The sequence below is a fragment of the Talpa occidentalis genome, unplaced genomic scaffold, assembly GCF_014898055.3.
Source record: "Talpa occidentalis isolate TD23 unplaced genomic scaffold, MPIMG_talOcc4v2.1 talOcc4.7, whole genome shotgun sequence".
Lineage (NCBI taxonomy): Eukaryota > Metazoa > Chordata > Mammalia > Eulipotyphla > Talpidae > Talpa > Talpa occidentalis.
The window spans coordinates 132,319,879-132,344,819 of NW_023605083.1; the positions used below are offsets into that span (position 1 = coordinate 132,319,879).

General features: G+C 60.9%; 2 protein-coding genes across 2 annotated transcripts; one reads left to right on the top strand and one right to left on the bottom strand.

Moving 5' to 3' along the window:
• The first annotated feature begins 1,071 nt into the window (after nt 1-1,071).
• OTOP3 (otopetrin 3) lies at nt 1,072-6,720 on the top strand. The gene is given in 8 exon segments (XM_037493333.1): nt 1,072-1,126; nt 1,261-1,311; nt 1,314-1,757; nt 1,843-1,979; nt 2,552-2,610; nt 2,848-2,966; nt 5,042-5,838; nt 6,550-6,720. Coding segments are annotated over 8 exon segments (1,833 nt in total).
• A 1,222-nt stretch (nt 6,721-7,942) lies between these two features.
• HID1 (HID1 domain containing) lies at nt 7,943-23,977 on the bottom strand. Its single transcript, XM_037494004.2, has 19 exons — nt 23,901-23,977; nt 19,043-19,192; nt 18,381-18,551; nt 17,750-17,863; nt 17,047-17,153; nt 16,728-16,844; nt 14,765-14,987; nt 14,524-14,580; nt 13,996-14,136; nt 13,767-13,857; nt 13,519-13,670; nt 13,343-13,421; nt 11,971-12,135; nt 10,839-11,066; nt 10,438-10,544; nt 9,992-10,078; nt 9,376-9,467; nt 9,073-9,231; nt 7,943-8,816 (listed from the first exon to the last, which is right to left on the bottom strand). The coding sequence occupies exons 1-19, from the start codon at nt 23,964-23,966 to the stop codon at nt 8,753-8,755; spliced, it is 2,370 nt and encodes a 789-aa protein (XP_037349901.1). The 5' UTR covers nt 23,967-23,977; the 3' UTR covers nt 7,943-8,752.
• Nucleotides 23,978-24,941: the final 964 nt, after the last annotated feature.

Genomic DNA, 24,941 nt, shown 5'->3' on the forward strand with positions numbered 1-24,941 from the left:
CTCGTTTCCTTTTGAGAGGCCATGCTGGGTGGTTTGGACTTTATACCGAGGGCAACCTGTGGCCTTTGTGGGGCACTTAGGAGAGAGGGCCAGTGGGCAGGAAGGCCAGCCCAGGAGAGAAAGGAGGGAGGTCTAGACTAGGTGGTGACGGAGGTCAAGGAAGGGCTAAGAGTGATTTGAGAACTTGAGTGGACAGACTCGGGTCTGAGAGGATGGAGGGGCAGGGGAGAGGCAAGGAAGACACCCCGTTCCCTGCCAGGTGACGTGGGGATGGAGGCTCCACTCACTGACATAGTGACCTTGGGAATCAGCGCCCTGTGGCCTGGAGGATAGAGACAGGGCGCACTTAGGCCTTCAGCCAGGGCGGCAGCAGCACCGAGGGACAGTGTGGGGCGGTGGGGGCTGGCCAGGGGAGGCCGCAGGGAAACGCCCAGGGTCAGGAGACTGTCCCTGCCGTCCAGTGCAGCGCCCCTAGCAGTAGAACCCAGGGATCCTTAGTAGCGTGTCGTCCTCTAGGTTAGGCCCTAGGCTGGTCCCCGGGTCTGGGGTGACCCAAGATATGGGACCAGTCTGTCCCATGCTCACGGCAGACCTGGCATGTCAGTCTCAGAACTTGACCCTTAAGCTTTTAATGTTCTTTAAAATGAATTTTAACAACATAAGTAATACATTTTTAAAAAATGAGAACATGAAACCACTTCCAGTCTTATTATTGACTTCTTTCCCCAGAAGAAGCTCCTACTGTGAATCAGGTAGGTATTTTCTAGACCTCTTGAAAGTAACCACATATGTCCCCCTCTGCACCCTTAGAGAATATTGCTTCAGGTGCTTCTTTCCCCCCAAGTCCACATTCCGCCTCTGAATCCTTCCTCACACAACAGGCCAGGCAATCATCACCCGACTAGTCGGAGCAAGAACAAGAGAGGCTGTCTGCTTGCTCTCCTGACTTCAGAAGCTGGTTGCTTTTTTGGTGGCAACAAGTCACAACCCCGGAAATGGTGGTCAAATAATAATATCGGCCGTCAAATAATAATACTTGTCAGACTTCATTATCCCAACTTCAGGCCAGGCATGGAGCAGCCAGCCGGGGTGAGGAAGGTGATCTTCAAGCTGGTAGAAATAACCCGTATGTTTATGTGGGTGGAGCACAAGGCGCTTCCGTAAGCCCTCGTCTGTTTTAACCCGAGGGTCCTGGAACCTAGACGAGGAGCTGCCTTTATTGCCAAAGTCCCCACCGGGGAGCTTGCACGGTTCCCCCAGGTCACACCGCGGTGAGGGGCAGGAGTGGACTTGAACCCGGGACCGCCTCGCAGACACCCAGGACATTTCTCCCTCCCCAGCCCCTACTGAGCCTCCACCGGTGGCCTGTCCCGAAGCCCAGGAGACTGAAGCTGCCCCAGCCCGGGAGCACCAAATGGACACGGAAGCTAAGGAGCCAGGAGCCCCCGGGGCACCCCGTCAGAAGTCCTGGCTGGTGCGAAATTTCTCGCTGCTGCTGCGGCGGGACCGGCAGGCCCAGAAGGCAGGGCAGCTCTTCTCGGGGCTCCTGGCCCTCAACGTGGTGTTCCTGGGAGGCGCCTTCATCTGCAGCATGATCTTCAACAACGTGGCCGTGACGCTGGGTGACGTGTGGATCCTGCTGGCGGCGCTCAAGGCCCTGTCGGCGCTCTGGCTCCTGTACTACAGCGTGGGCACCGCGCGCCGGCCGCACGCCATGCTCCACAGGGACCCTCACGCGGGCCCCGTCTGGGTGCGGGGTGAGTGTGGGGGCGCTGTGAGGCTGGAGCGGGGTGGGGAGGGACAGCCGGTTCCTGGAGGTGCCCATGGCCCCTGCCCCGCCAGGCTCCCTGGTGCTCTTCGGCAGCTGCACCGTCTGCCTCAACATCTTCCGCGTGGGCTACGACGTGAGCCACAGCCACTGCCGGTCGCGAGTGGAGCTCATCTTCCCGACCATCGAGATGGTCTTCATCTGTGTCCAGGTGACCGGCCTCTCCTGTCCCTTGCCCCGAGCCCTCGCTGCACCTACCTGTGCCCCATGGACGTGCACCCGACCTGGGCCTGGAAACGGCCACACAGACACATACCCGCAGGGCCCAGGTGTGCACCCTGCAGACCCCCCAGCAATGCCTGCCTGTGCACCCCATCCGCATGCACCTTCCTACGCCTGCAGCAGCGCACCTGCTGCTGGGCTGCAGACACCAGTAAATACACCTGTCTTGCGATCGTGCCTGCATCGAAACTGACACCTGCTGAACAGCCAGCTCCCTCCCGAGTGCCCGCTCTGCCTCAGGCGCAGTGCAGGGCGTCTCACTTGCATTCCCCGCCCCCAATAAGTGGGCATTTCCCTGAAGGGGAGCATTTTAGCTCCATTTTAGAGCCAAGGAGACTGAGGCTCAGAGATGTTTTGCTACTGCCCCAGACATCACAGCAAGGAAGCGGTGGAGCTGGGATTTCGACCCCGGCTTCCTCCCTGGCCCTTCCACACACCTGGGGCACCCACGGGGTCCCACGGCCCCACCCCAGCCCAGGCTCAAGGCCCCGTCTCTTCCAGACCTGGGTGCTCTTGAAACACTGTAAGGACTGTGTTCAGGTGCAGACCAACTTCACCAGGTAAGATGGGGCTCCCCGTCCCCTGCCTGCGCCTGCCCCCCAGCTTCCTGGAATGGGGGACACAGGGTCACAGGTGGCCTCCAGGGCTGTCCTCCTGAGTAGGGCCTTCCAGAGGGGCAAATGCCAGAGGGGTCCGGGCCTTGGGAGAGAGTGGGCCCCCCAAAGGCAGTGAGGTTGAGGGTGAGGAAGGTGGGGAGCCAGCCAGGATGGGTGAGTGGAGTGTGGCACCTCCTCCAGGTGTGGCCTGATGCTGGCCCTGGCCACCAACCTGCTGCTGTGGGTCCTGGCCGTCACCAACGACTCCATGCACCGTGAGATCGAGGCTGAGCTCAGCGCCCTCATGGAAAAGTTCTCAGGTACAGAGGAGACGTCCCTGTCGGTGCACACGTGCGCACACGCACACACACTTACTCACAACCAGGTGAAGCTCAGTGAGGCTATACAGTTGGGAGCAAACTCCAGAGGCTGACGATGACCAAACAGAGCTGAGGTAGCAACGGTCTCCATCCTGCCTGCACCCCACGCCAGGTATGCACCAGCTGTCCACAAGCTCCCCACTAATCCCTGCTGAGCTGTTCCCCGATAAGCCCAGGAACACACTCCACCCCTGGTATTTGCATTTTACTTGCAAGAAACTAAAAAGCCTTCAGGACGGGAAGGAACGTCCTCCCCATACAAAGGTAGGGGCCTGGCCGGTCGGGGGGCAGGGGGAACGGAAGGCCTTCGGGCAGCAAGGACTCGGGCTTTGTTCCACGCGCCCAGTCCCCTGCCCTCCACGCTGCCCCTCAAGACTCTCCCCCATCCACTCCCCGGAACATCCATGGCAGTGGGGTTCAGCCCAGATGGCATCCCCACCCTGACCTCTGTACAGCCAAGCCTTCCCAGCACACTCACACGCACACCCATGGCATAAATCAGGGCGCTCCTGAGCACCGTGTCACCCTTAATGCTCCAGGTGCATTTTTCAAAAGAGCTGCTCAAAGAGAAATCTTGGCGAGTGACAGCGTGGATCTTCAGTAAAAAGTTCAAAGGTACAGGTGGATAGAAACACAAGATCTACCCACTGCCTAGATGTCATCGTAATTAGTATTTTGGCCGCTTTATTTTTATTTTTGGCTGAATTACTTATGTGGCCGAGAACATGGTATTTCTTTTTTTTTTTTTTTTTAAGATTTATTTATTTATACAAGCACTGGGTACAGTCAGAAGCGCGGGAGGGTGAGAGAATTCACCAGAGCCAGAGCGGGGAACACAACAGGCAGACTGACGAAGTACACTGCTGAGGGGAGCAGCGGGCGGCAGGAGAGGTCTGCGCGCCTTGTGGGACCCTCCTCCGGTGGCCAGGGAGCAACCGGGGATCGAACCGGCGCTGCAGAGGCTGCGGGCAGCTTCGCAACCCAGCGCTCAACCGCTGCGCCACCGGGGAGGCCCAACATGGTATTTCTTTAAAAAAAAAAAAAAAACAGATTGATTTATTTATGCATAAAAGAACTGGAGTACAGGCCAGAGGGTGAGAGGATTGAGGATTCACCAGAGACAGAGTGGGGAACAGAACAGGCAGACTGACTGAAATACACTGCTGAGGAGAACAGCAGGAGAGTCAGGAGAGGTCTGCTGCGCCATATGGGTAACTCCCTGGCCGGCTGGGGATCGAGCTCGTGCTGCAGAGGAGTGGCTGTGGATTGCTTCATAGTGCTGTGCTTAACCCCTTGAGCCACCCGGGAGGCCCGAGAATATGGTATTTCATCTCAAAACACTTCAGTCCACATCTCTTTAAAATGAGTGTTTCCCTCTATGATTATCTCAGCACTGTTATAACTTCTAGCAAATCCCTGCACGTCCTCTCCATCCTGTTTCAGTCTAGACTTAGACTCCACTTTCTCCGATCAGCACACAAAATGTCTTTCAAGATGGCGTGTTCAACAGCGTGATACATTGGGGGGGTTCGATCTCTTCCCAGGGACACTGATTTTGTCAGCTTGCTTCCCAGTGATGCCATTTGACTTGTTTCCCCTGCTTTTCCTGGAAACTGAAAGTCTTGATCAGGTTCGGTCAAGACGTGTGCTCTGCAGGCCTCACTCCAGGGCGAGAAGCCCGATGACCCCGCCAAGGCGTACTGCTGAGAGCACAGTGCCCCAGGCCGCACTGCCCCCTACAAGGTCACAGTCTCCCCCTGTGCCTGACAAGCAGTCTGGTGAGGTGGCTCTTGGCACCAAAGACATCACACATGTAGGGCTTTACGTAAACTAAGCCACTGGAGCTTGAGCCCCTTTGTACAGGGATGAGCATCCTGTGAGCCCTGAGCTGTCTCTGGGCCTCGGTTTGCCTATCTATCTGTGAAATGGGTGGCTGGTCCGTCCCCTTCTGGCGTCCTCCAGGGGCGGAGGGCACCAGTCCGCGCAGCGGCCACCTCAACGTCTGTCCCTCCCAGGAAACGACACCAACACCTGCCTGTGCCTCAACGCCACGGTGTGCGAGGTCTTCCGGAAGGGCTACCTGATGCTCTACCCCTTCAGCACCGAATACTGCCTCATCTGCTGTGCTGTGCTCTTCGTCATGTGGAAGAACGCGGGGCGCCGTCTGGCCCCCCCGGCCGGCGCCCACCCCAGACCCGCGCCCTTCCACCTGCATGGGGCCATCTTCGGGCCGCTGCTGGGCCTGCTGGTCCTGGTGGCGGGCGTGTGCGTGTTCGTGCTCTTCCAGATCGAGGCCAGCGGCCCGGCCATCGCGCGCCAGTACTTCACCCTCTACTACGCTTTCTACGTGGCCGTGCTGCCCGCCATGAGCCTGGCGTGCCTGGCGGGCACGGCCATCCACGGGCTGGAGGAGCGAGAGCTGGACACGCTCAAGAACCCCACGCGCAGCCTGGACGTGGTGCTACTGATGGGCGCAGCGCTGGGCCAGATGGGCATCGCCTACTTCTCCATTGTGGCCATCGTGGCCACCCGCCCTCACGAGCTGCTCAACCGCCTCATCCTGGCCTACTCGCTGCTGCTCATCCTGCAGCACATGGTCCAGAACCTCTTCATCATCGAGGGCCTGCACCGGTGCCCACTGGTGGATGGGGAGAGGCCCGAGGCGCTGCCTCCCCGCAGGGGGTCCCTGCTGGAGCTGGGCCAGGACCTGAGGCGGGTATCGCTGGCCTACATCCACTCCTACAGCCACCTCAACTGGAAGCGGCGGGCGCTCAAGGAGATCTCCCTCTTCCTCATCCTCTGCAACATCACAGTGAGTGGCGGGGCCAGGCATGGGGTGCGGCTGGCCCCGGAGAGCCTGGCTCAGCAAGGAATGGGTCGAGGCACATTCGTCGCACAAGGACTGTCCCGAGGACTACCGATTGCCAGGGGCACATGTCTCTTCGCCACCAGCTCCATGCTGCGTGAAAGCGGAAGTTCCCCTCCCATACCCCACCCAGCTCCCTGCAAAGCACGAGGCATGAATAAGCAAGCCAGGCATGAGCTCAGCACTCTGCAAACATGTGAGAGTCCCACTCTCAGGCAAAGTAGGGGAAGCTCCAGTCCCAGCGGAGTCTGAGAGCTCCATGGGCCCTCGGTGCGTGTGAGCCTAGAGGAAGAAGTGCAGGCCCCAGGGCCTAGGGCGCTGCTGGAGGTTTCACTGGGATCTTGAGAAATGAGAATTTGACAGAAGGCGGGGCCGGAGTCCCAGCAGAGGCCTGAGGCTGGAAATAGGGGAGCCCGGGGTGGCTGAGCAAAGCAGGCATCGTGACCCACCTGGAGTTCAGGTAGCACCAGCAGCCAAACAGGTGGTGGTGGTATGGGGTGAGGGCGATTTTGGGGGAGGGGGCTGGCTCTGAAAATTCAAAGGTGAGGGGATGGGGGAGGTTGAGAGGCTGCAGGCAGGAGCCTGCCTCTCCTGAGAGGAGCATCTTGAGGCCAGGAGAGTCCCGTCCCCTACTCAGTAATCCCCTCTCCTCCCCAGCTGTGGATGATGCCTGCCTTCGGCATACACCCGGAGTTTGAGAACGGACTGGAGAAGGATTTTTATGGCTACCGGACCTGGTTCACCATTGTCAACTTCGGCCTGCCTCTGGGGGTCTTCTACCGCATGCATTCTGTGGGGGGGCTGGTGGAGGTCTACTTGGGAGCCTGAGGAGGCACAGGGAGCTCACCCCCAGCAACACCCTGAAATGCCAAGGCTGAGGAGAAGGTCACCCAGAATCTCCGAGCAGATGCGCCCTTCTGGGCAGTCTAGACCAGCCTGGGTTCCCCCCAAAAAACCTCCCCTCCCTGGAACCCCACTGAGAGGGGAGAGGCAAGACCAAGGACTGGGACGGGACACCCTGTTTCTGATGCCCAGGGCTGGGCACGTGCTGGCCCTGCTCATGGCCATAATCAGGACAGCCCAGGGTGACCGGAAGGCCCCCAGCACCCTCGGGGAAGGCCAGCCCTCTGTGACTCAGTCGGCACAGCTTGGCGAGGGGCACCTCTACCCAGTCAGGCCTCGGGGTCTCCTGCTGTGGGAAGGGTGCAGGGTCCAAACTCACTCAGCCAGGGGCACCCTGGAAGCCAGTCGCTCCAAGGCACCCCTGTCCCTCCCCCCCCACACCCAATCTCCAATTGAGCTCATTAATTAGCTGCCAGGCGGGGCTCAACAGCTCTCTCAGGCTGCCATAAACCCTGTTTGTTTGATCGATTGCACTCAGCTTCGTGGCATTTGTTCCTGGGGCAGAGCTGCCACGCTACGTCTCATGGGAAGGGACAGGCCCGTGTCTGGGCCAGGAGGGGCCTAAGCCAGTCCTTCTCTCATCTGATAGTGGCAGGAAGTTGGAAGACAGAGGTCAGGGCTGTCACCCCCCACTTCCCCAGCACACCCCCTCTCACTGCTAGAAACCAGGTGACTTTCTGCAGCTGGCTTGCCATGGGAGCTGTGGCCTCTGGTGCCAGGCTTGCCAGGTCCTCGGAGCCAATGGGTGGAGAGAGCAGGCACTGACCACCCACCCATCTCCCTGAGCCCAGAGCAAACAGGATGCTGTGCCCAGGGGCTGGAGTTCTGCATGTCTCTGGAACCCTCCCTGTGAGGCCAGGCACTGGCCAGCACAGGGCAGGGCCCCAGGAGCCCCCAGCACTGCTCGGTGCTGTCTGGAGTGAGCAGAGCCCTAGTGGGGGGCCCTGCAGGAGTTGGGAGACAGGCCCCTCAACTCTCCCGTGTGGCCATGGAGCAGGGCCAAGTCCTGGGTGGGAGGGTCCATCCTCCACTTACCACCCAAGAAAATGACACATGCCCAGTAATGAGTCACGTGCTGAGGCCTCTGGGGCCCGAGCTGAGGAGGCAGAGTCCTTGCGCCCGAAGACAGGCACCTCAGCCCAAGCACAGAGCCAGCTCATGGAGACAGTTTTATTGTGTAAAGAGATCGATTGTACAGAGCAAAGATTGTACTGACACAGGTGAGGCGGGGAGACCAGGGCCAGCGCCAGGGGGAAGGAGGGTGGCATCCTGGGGCCGCTCTCTCCCAGCCATCCAGACAGTGGGCGGGGGCAGGAGGACCGCCCTGGTCCACCTACCCCGATTCCCTCCCTCTCCCAACTACCGGATTAGAGGGAGCCAGGTTGTAACTGCTGACCCGAAAGAAGATAGCAGGAGAACTTCAGCCCCCAATTGAGCCCCTAAAATGCACAAGGTCCCCTAGTCAGGCTTTTGCAGTCGACCAGCCCCTGGCCCCCCATGAGCAGCCTCACTGCCCCTCTGCCTCCTGAGGGTGTTGGCCTGGACCAGGGGGTTTCAGGCTAGCAGTCTGGGAAGGACTCCCCTCTCCCTGCCCCGTGCCCCCAGGGACTGGCCACGGCCCTATTGGGTTGCCCGCAGGAGGGCACAGTGATCTGTTGCCTCTGAGGGGACAGCGCAGGAGCTGGGCGGGCACTGAGGACCAGGAACGGGCCTGCGGGGAGCCAGAGCGAGGTGAGGGCTCTGGGGGTGACTGCAGCCCTGGAGACGGGCGGCCCCTGTGGTGCTCCCCGGCGAGCAGAGTCAGTCCACACCAGGGCCCTGAGGCCGCCACCCAGGACATGACCACCCTGTCTCCCTGGCCCTGAATCGCAGTCACTTAAAGCTCAGTGGCAGGCCGGGGCGTCGGGGGACCAGGGCCTGGCCAGCCCTGCTGACCACTCCCTGCAGCCCGCCGTCCTCACACCCGCTGGATCTCAAACAGCTTGACGTCCGTGTCGTACCAGACGGGTGGGTCCACATTCCTGCCGAGGGAGTGGGTATTACCTGGGTGCTGGGAGACCTTGCAGGAATCCTGGGGGTGGGACTGGGCGAGTCAGGCCCAAACCCTTCTGCCCTGGCACCACACCCCAGGCAGCGGGTACCCACCCTCATAGAGACGAGACCCCCGATGACAGTCTTGCTTTAACCCCACTGGAAGGCGGGAACAGAGCCGAGCCCCCGAGCCCGCGAGCCCACTGAGCCGAGCCCCCGTGGGCAGCAGACGGGCCCGGGACCCACCTCAGGTAGATGACGCCCCACATGTAGGTGCGGAACCACATGGCGGTGCCCGAGTTGGCCTGGTACTTGCGGATGAGGATGGGGTGTGGCACGGGCAGCAGCCCCACCAGGGTGCCGTGCTGCAGGAAGCTCAGGATCTCAGACTCATCCGTCAGGCCCCTGCCAGGAGAGGGCCCCTGTGTCCTCCGGTGGGAAAGCCCACCCTGCAGGGTCAAGGGTTGCTGGGGCTCACCTGGACCCCAGTGGCTCGTGCCCCCGCCACCCCCTGCCAAGCGGGCCCATGCCCCCCGCCTGCCACCTCACTTGTCGATGCAGATCTTCTCCACCTGGGGGACCAGCACCTGCAGCAGCCGCATGATGGTCTGCAGGGGCAGCTTGGACTTCCAGGATAGCACCTGCGGGGACCCGGTTCCTGGGCTGGGAAGGCAGCCCCACGCCCCATACCTGGCCCTGACCTGAAACCGCTGCGTCCCCGAGGCAGAAGGCGGCCTCGCTCATGGCAGCAGGGCCTGGGCCGGGGACAGTGAGCCATGCTGGGTACCAGGGGCCACGGGCCAGCGCCTGCCCCTTTCACCCTCCCGGGCAGGGCCAGGCAGGGCGGCTTGTACAAGTGGATTCGTGGTGATGGGGGACGCAGGGAGTGAGCAAGTGATGGGGGGAAAAGGGGCACAGATTTGTTGAGGAAGTTAGCACAGTGGCACCTGGACCGCAAGCCTGGGGTGAATTCCAGGCCAGCGCAGACCCGAAACAACCAAGCCAAAAAGGCCAAGTCCAGTCAGCAGGGAGGGCTGACCCTGAGTCTGGAGGCAGCCCAGCCCCTGGATGTGGACACACCCCCAAAGAGCCTGCACTGAGCTGTTCCTGGGGCCAGGAGCCCCTGTCCCAGCCCCCACCGCGGCACCACTGCCCAACCCCTCACCCACTCCGACGTTGGGTTCCACTGCCCGCTGGCCGATGCGCTGGACAGCCGCCGCTGCTCCCGCCAGGCCTGGCTGGGCTCCTGGTCCTGGGGTGGGAAAGAGAGTGGGGGGGCTGGCTCCCAGTGGAGGGGGAGCCCAGCCCAGCACCCTTTGCCCTGGGTCCCCGGCCCTGCCCGACCCAGCCCAAGCGGGTGACAGGTTTAGGGCTGGCGGCCGGCTGGGCAGGCTGGGTAAAGGCCAGCCCAGCCTCAGATAAGGCTGATGGATGAGGCTCAAGCCCTTGACCATCAAACAAGGGAGGGGTCTGCCCACCCCCCAGTCATGTGCCAACCCCGGACGCCTGACCTCTGCTACAGTGACCCCAGAGCGTCCTGGCCTGGCCCGTGCCAGAGGCTGCGGCGAGAGGGCGTGCCAGTCCCACCCACCGCAGGAGCCCGTCACCCACCTCCGTGCTCGGGCTGCTGTCTGCCGAGCTGGGCTGGGGCGCAGGCTCCAGGGTCCGTAAGGTGCCATCCTCAGCCACCTGGGACTTCTCCGTCAGCTTGTCTATGCCTGGGGGCCGCGGGGCACAAGGACACTGCCACACCGCCCCTTCTAGGAAGGTCTGCATGGCCCCCCAGCTTTCCTCCACCCACTTTAGACATGGGGAGCCTGCTCCCCTGGGTCCACCCCGCCCAGAGCTCACACCCCTTCCCAGGCCTGGGCCCCTGTCCAGACTACCCCTCCTGGGCCCACCCAATACCCCTCCCCCATTCCTTTGCCTATTCTCTTTGCCAGGACAGGATATGCCCCCAAGGCTCCCCCCATGTCAGTATCCGCACCCCCTGCCACCCGCCAGTGCCGAACCTGGGGTGGCCACCAGGCTGGTCTTGAGGGTTCCCGGCTCAGCAGGGGCAGCGGGGCGGGAGCCCTCCATGGAGGCGCCCTCCTGGGAGCCAGTGCGGGACAGGGGCTCGGGTGCCCGCCGGCGCCGCTGCAGCGCCTTGTGGATGGCGGGGGGGTCGGTGGGCAGGTTGGCCAGCTGGTGGAAGACGCTGCGCTTGCGGATGATGGCATAGACCAGGTTGGAGTTGCCTGGGGAGAGGGAGCGTGCCCGCTCAGGGAGGGCGCCTCCAGCCCAGTGTTTCAAAGGGTAACGCCTGGCAAAGTGGGGCCAGCAGCATGCCAGGGTCCTCACAAGACAGCTGGTCAGTATTTGGACTCCACCCCTGAGCCAGGCCACCAGGGAGGGAGGACGGCATGGCCTGCGCCTGGCCTTAGGGGACACGGTCACCTCTGGGCCAGCGGAGACCCGTCCCCCTCTCAGCCCCTGCCTCGCCTCTCCTCTCTGCTTTCAGCTCAACATCTCACCCCAGTGGCACGAGTTGCCCCTGCCCCCCCCCCGAAATCTTTTCCGCCCCACCCCACCCCACCCCTGCCCCACAGATCAGTTCAAATTTCGCTTATTTTGGAAATGACAGTAACTGCTGCTACTGAGGTCACCAGGCTCTGTCCCAGGTGCTTTTTGTGGATATTGTCACTAAATTCCCCCACGCCATCCAAGACAGGGACTCAGTACTACTATGGTGACTGTCCCCTTGATGGAGAAACCCGGGCTCTAAGAGCTGGTTTCGTGCCCCTGGTGACACAGCTAATAGTGGCAAGGCCCTGGCCATACCTGTGACACTCATCAGGGCCATTTCGCCCCCAACTTCCCTGTCACCGGATTCAGACGAGCTCTTTGTCCAGGTGACCCAGGGTTTACAACCTCCCTCCGTACCTCCATCCCAGATGCACGCTCCATGGGGAGGGGCACTCTCCACCATGGGGTTCTCCACCATGCCCCCCACACCCAGCACAGGGCTTGGAATACAGCAGGTGCTCAATCAGTGCACAGTGGACAGACATATGGGGGTCAGAGAGGCATGCCCACCTCAAATGGGGTGGTGTCCCTGCCCACAGCATGCCCTGCTCCATCCCGCCCCAGGCCAGGCCTCACCGTCAAACTGGTACTGTATGATGTTGTTGAAGACCTCCAGGAGGAAGAAGACCAGGTGGTGGTTCTGGGCGGCCGAGAAGAGGAACCAGGTGGTGGAGAAGGCCTCCAACAGGTGCAGGAGCTTGTTGGCAGCCACCATGGACAGGCTCTTGAGGTAGGGGGACACTGTGGGGAGGGGTCAGCTCACTCCTGAGGCCACCAGACACCCCTGTACCGGCTGGGCCTGAGTGGGTGCAATGTTCCTACTCCAAACCTTTCCTGCCCCTGCCTGTGCACCCCCCATAAGCCAGAATCTAAGTCCCCAGGGCCAAAGTCACACTGGCCACACCTGCAGAGTCCCCCCAGCCCTCCACCATGGACAGCCTCCCCGCACCTCTGGGAGGAAGGTGGGACACAGCCACCAGCCCCATTCTACAGACGAGGAAACTGAGGCTCAAATTCCTCAATTCGTACACTTGCCTGAAATTCTCCAGTTATAAAATATTGACTGCGCATACAAATTCAAGATCTTTGTCTTTCTAGAACCTCAAGGTGATGTCGTATAATTAGATACATGTTTATTTTTTTCGCAAGGCCAGGGAAGGGGATCAGAGATGAGCGCCGCGCACATGGCCAGAAGACACATATTGGTCTGTGTGCATCCTTGGCTCGTGTCTTTCTCCCTCACGAGGTGGGGTACAGGCAGTGGCCCCCTTGTTTACAGATGCTGCTCACGCTCAGCCGCACGCAGCTAAGATTTGTGGGAGCAAGCCAGTGAGGAAAGCGTGGTTCTGACCCCAGAGGCCACAGTCCTCCCGCACTGAAGGCCCTCCTGCCTGCCTACACCCCCCGCCCCCCGGGTGCCAATCAGACCAAGACCATGAAGCCAGTCGCTCCCCACCCCAAACTATCCTCTCCAGAAGGCGGCCCTGCTGAAGTCACGCAGCCTGGGCCCCCCTTGCTGGGCCCCGCACCCCTGCCAGCCGGAGCGCCCACCCCTTTCCGGAGCCCTGTTGGGCTCTTCCAAACCCACGCTGTCCAGCATGGCCTCCGCGAGGCATTACGGCCATTAAGCGCTTGAAACAAATCTGGCCCTAACCAAGGGAAACTGCAGCTGTGAACCTGGTTTTGAGGACTGGGTGCAAAAAAGGAATATGAAATGCCTCAGTTCTTTTACAGTTTATGTGCTGAGATGATGGCATTTGGGATGCAGCAGGTTAAAGGAAATATATTAGAGAATTATTATCGCCTGTTTCTTTCCTTTTCCCTTTTTTATGTGGCCACCCGCCAGGGCCCTGTGCCCTGGGCAGCCCCGCTGCTGGACACCCCGGGTCAGCCTGGGGCCTGGCGCCACCTGGCGGTGAGCATGGGCAGGGCGGGCTCCCGACCCTACCGTTGACCACGATGGTGAGCAGACAGTCGAAGAGGGGCTGCAGCCGCTGGTGCCCGCTGGTGATGATCTTGTGGAACACCTGTATGGGCAGGCAAAGGGACGTCGTGGGTTCCCGGCCACCTCCAGATTCAGCCAAGAAGGCCTCACCTCCGGCCCTGGCCGAGGGATTCCCTCACCACAATGAGCAGGTCCGCGTGGGTCCCAGTGAAGACCGGGATGTCCATGGGCACGCGCACCGAGTAGGGCTTGTTCAGCCGCACCCCGAAGTTCCGCTCCCCACTGAGAAGCAGCAGGATGAAGACGCCGATGTGCATCAGGCCCACCCGAGCTGCGGCAAGTGGCACAAGAGGGGTCACCTGGGGAGGGGGGTGGAAGGGGGAAGGAAGCCCTTCGAGGAACCCCCCCATCACCTGCACCGCCTTACACTGATCCGCTCGGGCATCGTTGAGGAAGTAGAGGATGGGGACCAGAATGTCCAAGACATCACTGCTCTTCAGCACAAAGAAGAGGAATTTCTGGGGGGTGAATGAGGGGTGGGCAGGTTAGAAGGGGGGCAGCTCTGCCCCGCTCCCATCCTCCATCAGTATCCCCGGGCGTTACCCCCCTACACATGTAGAGCAGCCCCCCCATGCCGGGTCCTGCAGCTGCTTCACCTTGTTGAAGTCACAGAGCTTCCAGAAGAGGACCAGCAGCTCCTGGTGGAACTGGATCTTCTTGGTGGAGCTGGGCAGGTAGGTCTGGAGCAGGGGGTTGGACAGCAGGCGGGCTATGCCCTTAAGGATGAACTGGAAGTCCTGGAGAAGGGACGCAGGGGCCTGTCCAGCTCTGGGAGCACAAGACCCAGCCCCAAAGTCACAAGACACAAGAGCTCAGGTCTTCCCGAGGATGACTTAAGTCCATCTCTGAAACTTGACATCAGTGCCTCCTCCTCCTGGAAGCCTTGCCAGTTATGCCCGCCCAGGCGAGGCCAGTGGCCCTTTTCTGCATCTCAGAGTCGCAGAGCCTGCTGTTGCTATAGCACCTGGGGTAGTCCGAGTCCCTGCGGACTGAGGGTTTCTATGGAGGCGTCAGGACTCCCCTCACCCCAACCCCTGTGCACCTCCTCCCCGCTGCAAGACTCTAACTATTTGTGCAGGGTGGGTGCAGAGAATCCATCAGAGCAGGGGCAGCGCCCAACTTACCTCCTCGCGATGAATGCGGGACAGGTAGTTCACAAACAGGTTCTCAGGCCCTGGGGGCTACGGAGGATGGAGACTGGGGTGAGCAGGTGCCATCCCCCCATCCCTACCCCAGGTCCAGGTGACCGCAGCAGTGCCCCCTCAGCCTAGGCTCACCACGAGGTGCCCCTCACCCCATTTCTGCTAGAGGGGGTGCCACCCACTCACACCCTGGCAGGGCCACCCCCGCCACCCCCATCCTTACATCAGCATCATCCATGGCAGTGCCTGTGGTGGTGCCATCCACGGTGGGGCTGGCGCTGGTGGCACTGTCGTGGTCCAAGGTGACAATGAGCACCTGGGCAGCCTCCTCCACCAGGGGTTCCCGGTAATCGGAGAAGAGCAGGTGGTTGTATGGGATTCCGTAGCCCACAGGGTCATAGGCACACACGGTGTTGAGGAGAGAGGTGAAGAGGGGCAGGGCGTGTCTGCAGCAGGAGAGGAGGGCCAGGCTGCCGAGGTGCCCCCAGCCCCGGCTCCCTCCAGCCATCTGTCTGTCCGTCCGTCCACCCCCAGCCACCTCTTTCCTCACCAAAGCAAGCGTTTCAGCACCAGGCCCTGCCCTGGAAGCCCGTCCCCAAAAGCCGGACTCCCTTTTGAGTAGAAAAGACCCTTCCTCCTCCTTACCCACCTGGCATGGACCAGGCCAGGCCAAGGGCAGAAGAAATATACTGCCAAGAGTAGGATGGCCAGTTATGAGGGGCTCTGTGTAGGAAACTGTGTGTGCACCTCAGATTCCCCTCCCCTCCTGCCCCAGGAGGGCTGAAGCCTATTCTTTTTTTTTTTTCTCAAAGACTTTATTTTTGAGCGTAATTTTAGGTTCAGAGCAAATTTGAAAAGAAGGTACAGAAATTTCCCACATGCCCCCTGCCCCCACACATGCACAGTCACCCCCATTATCAACATCCCCCACCCAAGGGGGACAGTATCACAGTTGATGGGCCTGCACCCACACATTGTATCACCCTGAGTCCACAGTCCACCCTGGGGTTTGTTCTTGTGTTGTAGAATCTGGGGGCCTGGGTTAACATCCAGGGACACACCCCTGAGGCCCAGGAGTGGCAGGGACCCTCCCCCGGGGTTTCAGAGCAGGGGTGGAGGCCCCAGGGAAGGCTGTTTCCCTCAGGCAGCAGAGCCTACGCTCAGTCACCAGCTCCCCGCCCCAGAACGACTCGATTGAGAGATTGTTGGATGTCAGGGTTCAAGCGCCTCATCTTTCAGATGAGGAAACTGAGCCCCAGAGAGGTTAAGTGGGTGGCAAAGGGTGGCTCTCTGCCTGATAAAGCTGTGAGAAAGCGAGCACCGGCCAGCCCTGGGCCACGGCTGCTGCAGGGGCTGTCGGGTTTCCCTCCCCTTCTGGAACAAGAAAAGTTGGGCAGGAAGCCAGCAAGTCCTGCAGAAGGAACGGGGCGTTCCGCAGGGAAACTGAGCGGGGGGCCCCCAGGTAAGAGAGAAGCGAGTGAACCACGACCCTGGGCGCTCCCATCCCCAGGGCCCTAATCTCTGGGCACAGCTGGAGGGGATGTAACGGCTCAGACGCTCAATCCCATCAAGGGGCTGGGAGACTCCTCCATCTCCTCACATGAGCCCCCACAGCCCTGGAGCACCCCATGGCGGGCTGGCTCCCCCATCCTTCCAGGTAGGTATTCATTACACCCCCTCCCAACCCACTGTCGCGATGGTATCAGTCAATACAAGCTACACTGAGTGTGGCGGGTCCCCAGAGCTGAGCTGTAAGTGTAAACTACACACCGAGCTCTGGAAAGTTAGCATGCAAAGGGACTGGGAAACATCTCGGCCGTTTGCATCCGGGTTGCACACGCAGGGCTCCCCGCGCTCTTGGGCTGAGTGAAATACCTGAGTAAAATTCATTTCACCTGTTTTTTTTTTTTTTTGCGTTTGCAAATAGCGCTATCGGGGCTATTTCAATCCCATGTGTGGCCCGCGTTATATTCCTACTGGCCAGCGTGCCGCAGGCGTGGGACGCAGAACGGGTCACCCAGGGGCCACTGGGACAATGGACGGCCGGGCAGGCGCGCCTGTGACGCACAAGCCACTGGCACTAGGGGGCAGCACCTCTCCCGACTCAGACCCGCTGTCCAGCGCCCGGCTGGCTGCCTGGAGCAGGAGGAAGGAAAGGAAAGGAAGGTGGGGGCATGGGGCCTCACCTGTTCTCCGTGGAACAAAAAAACTGCACCCACGGGTTGGTGCTGCCACTCTCCGGAGCGGGGGGCAGGTACATGGCCTCCGAGAAGCAGGTCAGCAGCAGCTTCAGCAGCTCCATCCTTGGGAAGGGGTTATGGGAAAGGTCCAGTACCCAAAGACCCCACTTCTCTAGACCCCGCCCTGGCTCAAGTCCAAGGAAAGAAATGACCCTGTTGCATCCCTGAGGCTGAGGGTGGGCCACGGGCCTGCCGGAGGACCCTAGGTGTGGCTCCCCCTGAGCCGGGCGGGGTGGGCCTGGGCCCCGGCTGGAGCAAAGCTCACCGGTTCATGTCGTGGATGTAGTTGGGCTGAGGGGAGTGAGCGAAGCCCACGCCGGCCTCCCAGATGTATTCGCAGCTGTCCAGGGAATGGACATCCTCTGCCGAGTCCTGCAACAGAATCAGGGGGAGATCAGCCTGGGGGTGTCCTGCCAGGTCCCCTGCCATCCCTGAAGACAGAGACCCTCATATTCTCCTCAGACAGAACCTCACAATGGCCCAGGTGCTTGTGCACGGGGAAGAAATGAATGTTCTCGGGCCTCTTGAAAGCTTTTTCTTCAGTCTAGTTCTTTTACAGTTTGAGACAGAGAGAGAAGGAGGGACGGAAGGAGACTAGGAGGAGGATGAAATTGGGTGCCCCTGGTGGGGTGGCGGGTGGGAGGGTAGAAGATATTCAAGGTCAGATCCGGGGACCACGGGAAATGACAGGGCCAGGTGTCCTGTGCCCAAGCCCCACACCCGCACCCACCACCCAGACCAAGACAATGGGCTTCTGTGTGCAGCTCCCGGATGCAGGAGGCAGGGCTGGGCCACAGCTGGCTCTTCTCCAGCTGTGCCAGCCACTGCCCCTCCCGGGACCACGCGTGCCAGGCAGCCAGCTCTGGCTGCAGCCCCTGCCCTCAGAAAATCCTGCCCCAGGAACACCAACCAGCTCCCATCCAGAACCAGCGCCCTCCCCGGCCCGGAGTGGCGGGAGGGACTCTCACCACAGTGCTCCGCCGGTGGCTATGGACCGTGAAGTCTGGGCAGAAGAGCAGGTCGGCGATGGCCAGGAGCAGGGACTCGGCCAGGGGCCGGGCATTCTCATCATCATCCTCTACCTGCTCGAGACAGGATTCCCACAGGTTGCCTCAATGGTGGCCAAGGAGAGGTGGCCCAGGTGGGAGGCAGGTGGGACTGGGTCGAGGCACTCATGGGCAAAGGATGAAGGGAGAGGAAGAAGGAAAAGAAAGTGGACTGATGGTCACCCCAAAGCTCTCAAGGCAAAAGGGGGCCAGAGAGAGAAGTGGGGCTGGATGCAGCCAGGAGACATCCCACGGACTGGGAGGGACAAGGCTGTGTCCCCAAACTACCGGGAACCAGCAGGCCCCACCCCTCAGCCAGCTTTCAGAGACGGCATGGTGTTGGGGGGGGGTCTTGGAGGGGAGAGGACAGCTTCTCCCTCTAGGACGCACTGCAGCCCTGCTCCCCCATCTCAACCCAGGAGTAGGGGCATACCTGTGGGAGACCCACTGACCCCTCTCAGCAGCAGCCCCCCAACCTGTACTTCCCAAGCCCTGGAAGAGATTTGGAGGCCTGTGGCCCAGCTCCCAGCCAGCCCCCGCCAAGGACACAGACCCCGCCTCGCCCTGCACCGGGCACTGTGGACCAGAAGAAGCCCCTCCAGTCGGGGTCCTCGAAGATGTAGGGCAGCACGCGGGTGAGGAGCCGGCTGCAGTTCAGGACGATCTGCTTCTCCTTCTCTGAGTGGCAGCCGCTCTCGGCGCCCTGCACCAGCTTCTCCACGGCCTATGGGTGGGCAGAGGGGCACACCGGCCGGTGAGCAGTGGGGTCCAGCACTGGGTCAGGGTGGGTACCCCTGGCCACAGAGAGGAAGAGACAGCAGGGCTGCAGGTGGAGGTCACTTCTCCCGACTGGCCTGTCCAGCCCTGCGGGACAGGCCACAGGAGAGAGCGTAGCCGGGAGCACCCAGGACTGAGCACCGGGCCACCTTGCTGGCTGCGGCCTGGCTAGTGCTGAGCCGGCCAGGCCTCAGTTTGCTCGTCTGTAAATGGCCACACGAGCGGTGTTGACCACAGGGTGAGCGACGCGAGGTGCTCTGTGGAAAGTGCTCAGCAGGGTGTGGCCCAGGGAAGCACCACAAATGGGGTGGTCAGACCCTGTCCCCCCAGAGCCCTGCGAGAGGGGGAGGAAAGGGAGGGCTGGGGAATGCACGGATCTGGCGTGAGGGACCTGGCGCCTGCCCTCTCCAGCCCCTGGGATGGTGGGAAGGGCCTCACCTTGTAGCATAGCGTGGCCAGGTTGGAGGGTGACTCCTCCCGCACAGCCCGGATCTCGGCCGCCGGTACCAGTGCAAAGACATCCTGCACGGAAGTGGTTGTGTCCGCCCAGAATTGGTCCCAAAAGGCATCATCGGTGGCTTCCACGGGCTGTGGGGGGACCCAGTGTCCAAAGTTACATGACCCCTGGTCACAGGCACACAGTTTGGCCAGACTGTTGCCAAGGGAGCCCCCAAGAGGGAAGTCATGGCCCCCTACTCTATCCCTGCTGACACCTAAGAGCCTTCCAGCAGGGGGACACTATCAGCCACTACAAGCCCCAGCCAGCACCCTGGGAACACTCGGTGTGGGCAGCCAAAGATCAGCTGGGCCCTGAGTTCAGCGGTCAAAGCCTAACCCGGTGCCCGGGGGGGCTGTGGGACCCTGGGTAAGTCACAGCTTCTCCTAGCAAGGCACCAAACCTCCCCCCGGAGATGTCCCAGGTCAAGTGTCCAGGGTCCCAGACCCAGGCTGTGCCCTCTTGCCCTAGGGAGGAGACAAAGGGGACTTGTGCTCATTTCCACTCACCCCCGCTGCCCCTCAGCCCAGACTCCCCACAGAAGGCCCAACAGATGCCGAGCTGAAGGAGTCAGCCTCCAAGTCCCTCTGACTCGCACCTGCTCCCTGGTGCCCAACACCAGCCAACGGCCACTTCTTGCCAGGGCTCAACCTCCAGTGTCCCACCTCACGTCACCCCCAATCCACATCCCAAAGTACAGGGCTGAAGGCACTTGCCCCCTCACAGAGACCTTTGCAACCACCACTGTGTGCTGTGTGGCCGAGATCTTACCCAAACACACCTACACACACACACATGCACACACACACACATATTTCTGATCCTTAGGACCAACCCTACCATCTGACTGTCCCTCTTCTAGAATGCTCACCCCTTCCAACAGATATCAAAGACCTGCCGGCCCTCCTTGGGCCGTGTGCCTTTCACACACCTATGCCTTCTGAATCACCCAGGCTTTCACGGAGGCAGCCCACTTTAATTAAACATTTCACCTAGAAACACTTCCTAAGGAAATGATGGCCAGCAAGCACGTGTGCTGATTTACTGACATTGTTGCTAACAGTGAAGCACTGGGATCAGCCTAAGGGACATCAAGGAATGCTTCAAAAGAGAGGGCACAGACCTGTACGGGAATACTATGCAGCCATCAAAAATCACATTTTCAAAGAATATTAACAAGTGGGAAATGCTCACAATACAATGTTATATGAAAAAGACAAGATATAAAACTATCAGCTGAGCATAATTTTGCATTCAGTTATATAGTAATGAAAGATGAGAAATGAATAAAGCAAAAGGTTAACAGTAATTATCTCTCGGTGGCTTTTACATTTTTCTTTGTACTTTGCGATAAGTGCACATATTATTATATTTTCCCTTTTGCAAGTTCCTTTATGGGGGCACAGTGTGTCCAAGGCACTCTTTCCTTTTGACTATCACCTCCTCCAAGAGGTCTTTCTGGGTTGCTCCAATCATCCTAACCTTTTCCTTTTCTGAAGTCTGTTAAAGGGACACGCTACCTCCACACATCTGCAAAGATGCGTTACTTTTACCATCAGGTAATACACATATATCACATTTAAATTTTTTCTAAAGTCATTCCTTCTACGGACTCTCCCAGCACTCCAGACGGATAGACTTGCTCTCACGTTGGAACCTCGAGTCCCACCCCCTCCCACCCCCTCTCACCCCCACAATCACTCATCATAGTCCCTGACTCCACAGGTCTTGGTGCATTTGCCTCCAGCCCCATCACCCAACCAGCCCTTCTCCATGACCCTGCAGATGAAGCTTACGGCAAAGGCTCAGGCAATACTTGTTTAGCTGTAATTAATCCTGGAGGCGACTTCAGCGAGCTCTCTGGGCAAAGCCAAGCACCAGTGGGCTGTCCAGACTCAGGACCAGGGTCACAAGCATGAGCAAGGTCCAGGCAAGCCCTGGCCCACTCCCAAAGCTGCCCTCCAGGCTATCGCCAGCTTTTGGCCAAGCCCTCTGAGCAGACCTGGCAAGCAGTGCCAGCTGGGCCCCAGGACTGGTAAGGTGAGTTTGCTGGGGGGAGGAACAGGCCAAAGGAAGGCCCTGGGGCTGGGCTTGCTGGCCCTCACACCCTCAGCCAGGAGGGCCACCTGACACCCCATCTGGGAGCCACTCCAGGAAGCCCCTTCTCTGATACTTTCCCAGGTGGCCACCCGCCCTTAAAGGGGTGGAAACTCATTTGAACAGCAGCTAGACTTGACTTTTGACCTGTCTTATCAGACAAGTGCCACCTGGGGACTGGATGTGAAAAGTGGAGGCTTAGGAGGCCCCAGGGTCACCTCGCCCAGAAGCGAGGAATGACCCCAGTTATGGGAACTGACTTGGAACTTGAGTGGGACTCTCACCACCTCCATCCCCAAGCTGGGCCTCCTCTCCTGGTCCCCCTGTCACCTCAGTTTGTTTGCCATTACTGGCTCCACCAGGCTAGCCTGAGGCTAGAGGTATTAGCGAGGCCCACCATGGCCCTGTGGGCTTCTGAGGGGAGGGACAAGACTTAGCTCCTGCCTGTAGTACTGCAGCTGGGCCCAAGGAATCTTCCCAAATCCAATCCAGTTAATTTAAATAAAGGATTTTTGCTGGAGGGAGGCAGGCCTTTGGGTCATGTGCACAGGGACAGAGCTACCCTGGGGGGAAAGCAGGCATTTTCTGGTAGCTTTGCCAGCACCTGCTGGGGCTGGGGGCAGACTCCCCACAGCCTGGGGACCGGCTGCTTCTTTGGAACCTCTCTGAGGAAAGGCGTGCAGAACCAGCAGGGGCTTAGCCTGCTAGGAGTCACCTGCTCTGTGGGACGCCACGGCATTCCCATGGAAACAGGGTCCCCTTAGGGTTCCATGCCTATGGCAGAGAATTTCCAAGAGTTGGGATCTGGGCCCCACTCAAGCTGGGAAAGAGTCAGGAAGCACAGGCAAAGCTGCCGGCCGCCCGGACCTGGGTCAGGCTGGCCCAGGGCAGGAAGAAAACAGGATGCAGGGCAGGAAGGCTGTGAGGAAGGCGAGCAGGGCAGCCTGGGCCAGGCACAGGCCATGCAAGAAGGTGCTGGGTGGGCTTCTCTGCTCTGAGGCTCTGGGGTCAGAGGACACCTTGGACAGCAGGCCTGAATCTCCATGGGGACACAAAGGGGCAAGATCTGGAAGGATCATCTGGGATCTAGACCTCACTCTCCAGCTCCTCAAGTCAGCTCTCCACACCTGACTTTCTCCCTCCGGGCAGCCCAGTCTCCCCTCTGCCCCCCACCAGGGCCCCAGTACTCTCCGGGGACTTAATGGGGAAACCCAGGCTGTCTGCAGCTTCACGCTTGTCCCAAGCCAACTCATAGCCCTTGGCTGGGAAACGGGGTGGTATTGTCTCAGTCAGCTCCGTTCTAGGGCAGAACCCCGGGACAACAGAGGACTTTGGGGAGGGGGCCAGGACAGATAGGAATCTAGGACACTCTGGTCCTTTGGGGCCTGGCTGAGCTAGTCGTGCTGGCCAGGCAAAGGACCCCAGCTCTGAGCCAACAACCCACAAGGCGTTCCTCCAACAAGGCGTTTCCCTCCGCACTCGGTAAACATAGGAGCCTCCCTCCCTCCCTCTGCTCCTGGGGGCCCACAAAGAGGGCCTGGCCCACCTGCTACTCACGACCAAGAAGCCCTGCCCTAAGAAAGTGCCAGAATGAACCAAGAGCCATGGCGAGTGGCGAGAAGTGAGGTCTGGTTTATATCACGCTTCTCATCTGGGGCTGGACTCTCCGGGAGCCCTGGGCATGTGCGGCACCTGCCCCTTCTCTCATGGGGATGAGACACCAGAGCCTGGCTTTGGAGAGGGGTGCCCTGAACCCGCTCTAATTGCAAAGAGCAGGCCCTGGGGAGCGGGGCAGGAAAATCCCAGACAACAGCAGGTCCTGACTCCCTTGAAGGTGTGGGTCTGGGGGAGTCAGGATGGGGCATCTCTATGCCCAGAGCAGCTTGGTTCAGGGGTGAGGTGAGAAGGGGTGGGCCTCGCTGGGGTCAGGTCCTGTGTGCTGGGGGCAGGAGGGGCCTCTGTGCCACCCTTGTGGACTCAGGGGGTTGTGAGAGTGTGGACCAGGCTGAAAGACACCCCCTCAGGCCCTGTACCAGCCAGTCAAGGCCCATAAGGAGGAGCCTCATGCCCAGCCTAGAGGGTACCCTCAGGTACCGTCATCCTCACCCCTGGGCCTCGGAAGAGGGGCCCCCTAAAGCGGTGGTCCCCAGACAGGAAACTCGACTCCAAGGGCCGGGAAACAGGTCCCCTTGCCAGGCTGCCTCCCCGCCGGCCTCTCAGTGCGTGTTCCCAGGGAGATCTGGGCCTTCTTGGCCGCGAGCATCGACCTGGGCCCCGGGAGGCGCCGGCACCGCGCACCAGCTGTCTCCCCGGCCCGGCTTTGTTTGCGTTGAGTCAGCCGCCGAGTCTGTGCGCCCGCGACCCACCGGCACCGAGGGGCCGGGAGGGGGGCTGGAGGGTGGGGGGCTGGGGGGGCGGGGGTGCCGGAGGGAGGCCGGAGCTGCCAGGCTGAGCCGGGCGCGGGGGCTGGGGGCGGCGGCTCGGGAGGAGGCACACGTCAGCCTGGGGGAGCCGCGGCCGCGGGGCCGGGACGCTCCGGAGCGCAGGCCGGGCGCGCGGAGGGTAGCGGATGGAGCCCGGGGCACAGGGCCAGGGGCCCCGCTTCGGGCCCGGCGTCTGCGTCGCCCTCGGAGGCCGCGGGTGCCCCCCGGTCCCCGCCAGCCGAGTTCGCGCCGCCCCCGGCCCGGGGAGCCGCCCGCGCACCTGCGTCTTGGTGGTGAGCTGGATCACCGCCTTCCGGAAGCTCAGCTTGGAGTCGGCCGACCCCATCGCGCCGGCCCGCTCGGCCCCCGCCCGGCCGGGGTCCCGCGCCCGCGCCGCCGCCCGCGCTGCTGTCGCCGGAGCCGAGGGCGCGCCCCGCCCGCGAGCCCGCGCCGGCCCCGCCCCGGCCCGCCCCGGCCCGCCCCCCGCACCTGCCGCGCCCGCCCCCCGCACCTGCCGCGCGCGCCCGCCGCGCCCCGGCCGCCCCCTCCCACCCGCGGGGCCCCGCGCCCGCGTCCTGCTCCCGGCCCCGGGCCCGGCGCCCCCTTCTGCGCCGGGACGGGGTCGGGCCCCGGCTCTCCGGTCTCCACCCCGTCCTCGGGGCCCGCAGCCGGCCCCGCCTCCCGCCCCCTCCCGCCCGCATCCCGGCGCCATCACCCGGCCGCTGCCTCTCAGCCGGTCCTCGGCCTGCTGCCTCCTGAGCATCCTGGTCCCCCTTTTCTGGCCTCTCAAACCCGGTGTCCAGGCAGCCCAGTTTCTTCCAGCCCCAAGCCCTACGCAGACCCCTCCAGAAAAGCAACTTCCCAGGAATGATGAGAGCGAAAGTTACCCCCCAACCCTCCCACCCCCACCCCCACCCCCACCCCCTAACTCCTTTCTGGCCACCTGCCTTCCCTGAAAATCCTTTTAGATCCATCCATTTCAACACATGTGTTGATGGACTGCTGGCTACCATTTAGCTCCCGGGGAAACAAGGAAAACATTAGCCATGATCCGCCCAGTGAACCTTTGATAGAGGCAAACGAACAGCAACAATAACGTGAGGACAGTCTCGCTGACAACCACCTACCTCTGAGGTAGGGATCATCCCCGCTTTACATGTGAGAAAATGTCAAATCAGACAACTATGTGGAATAAAAGTCAAAACAGAAAATCCAACCCTGGCCCCAAAAGAGGGTGCACTTTCCCCATATGACCTTGCATGCTACACCTGGGAAATCCTAAGTGAAAATTCATTAAAGTAAGAATTCAGCAGGTGAAAAT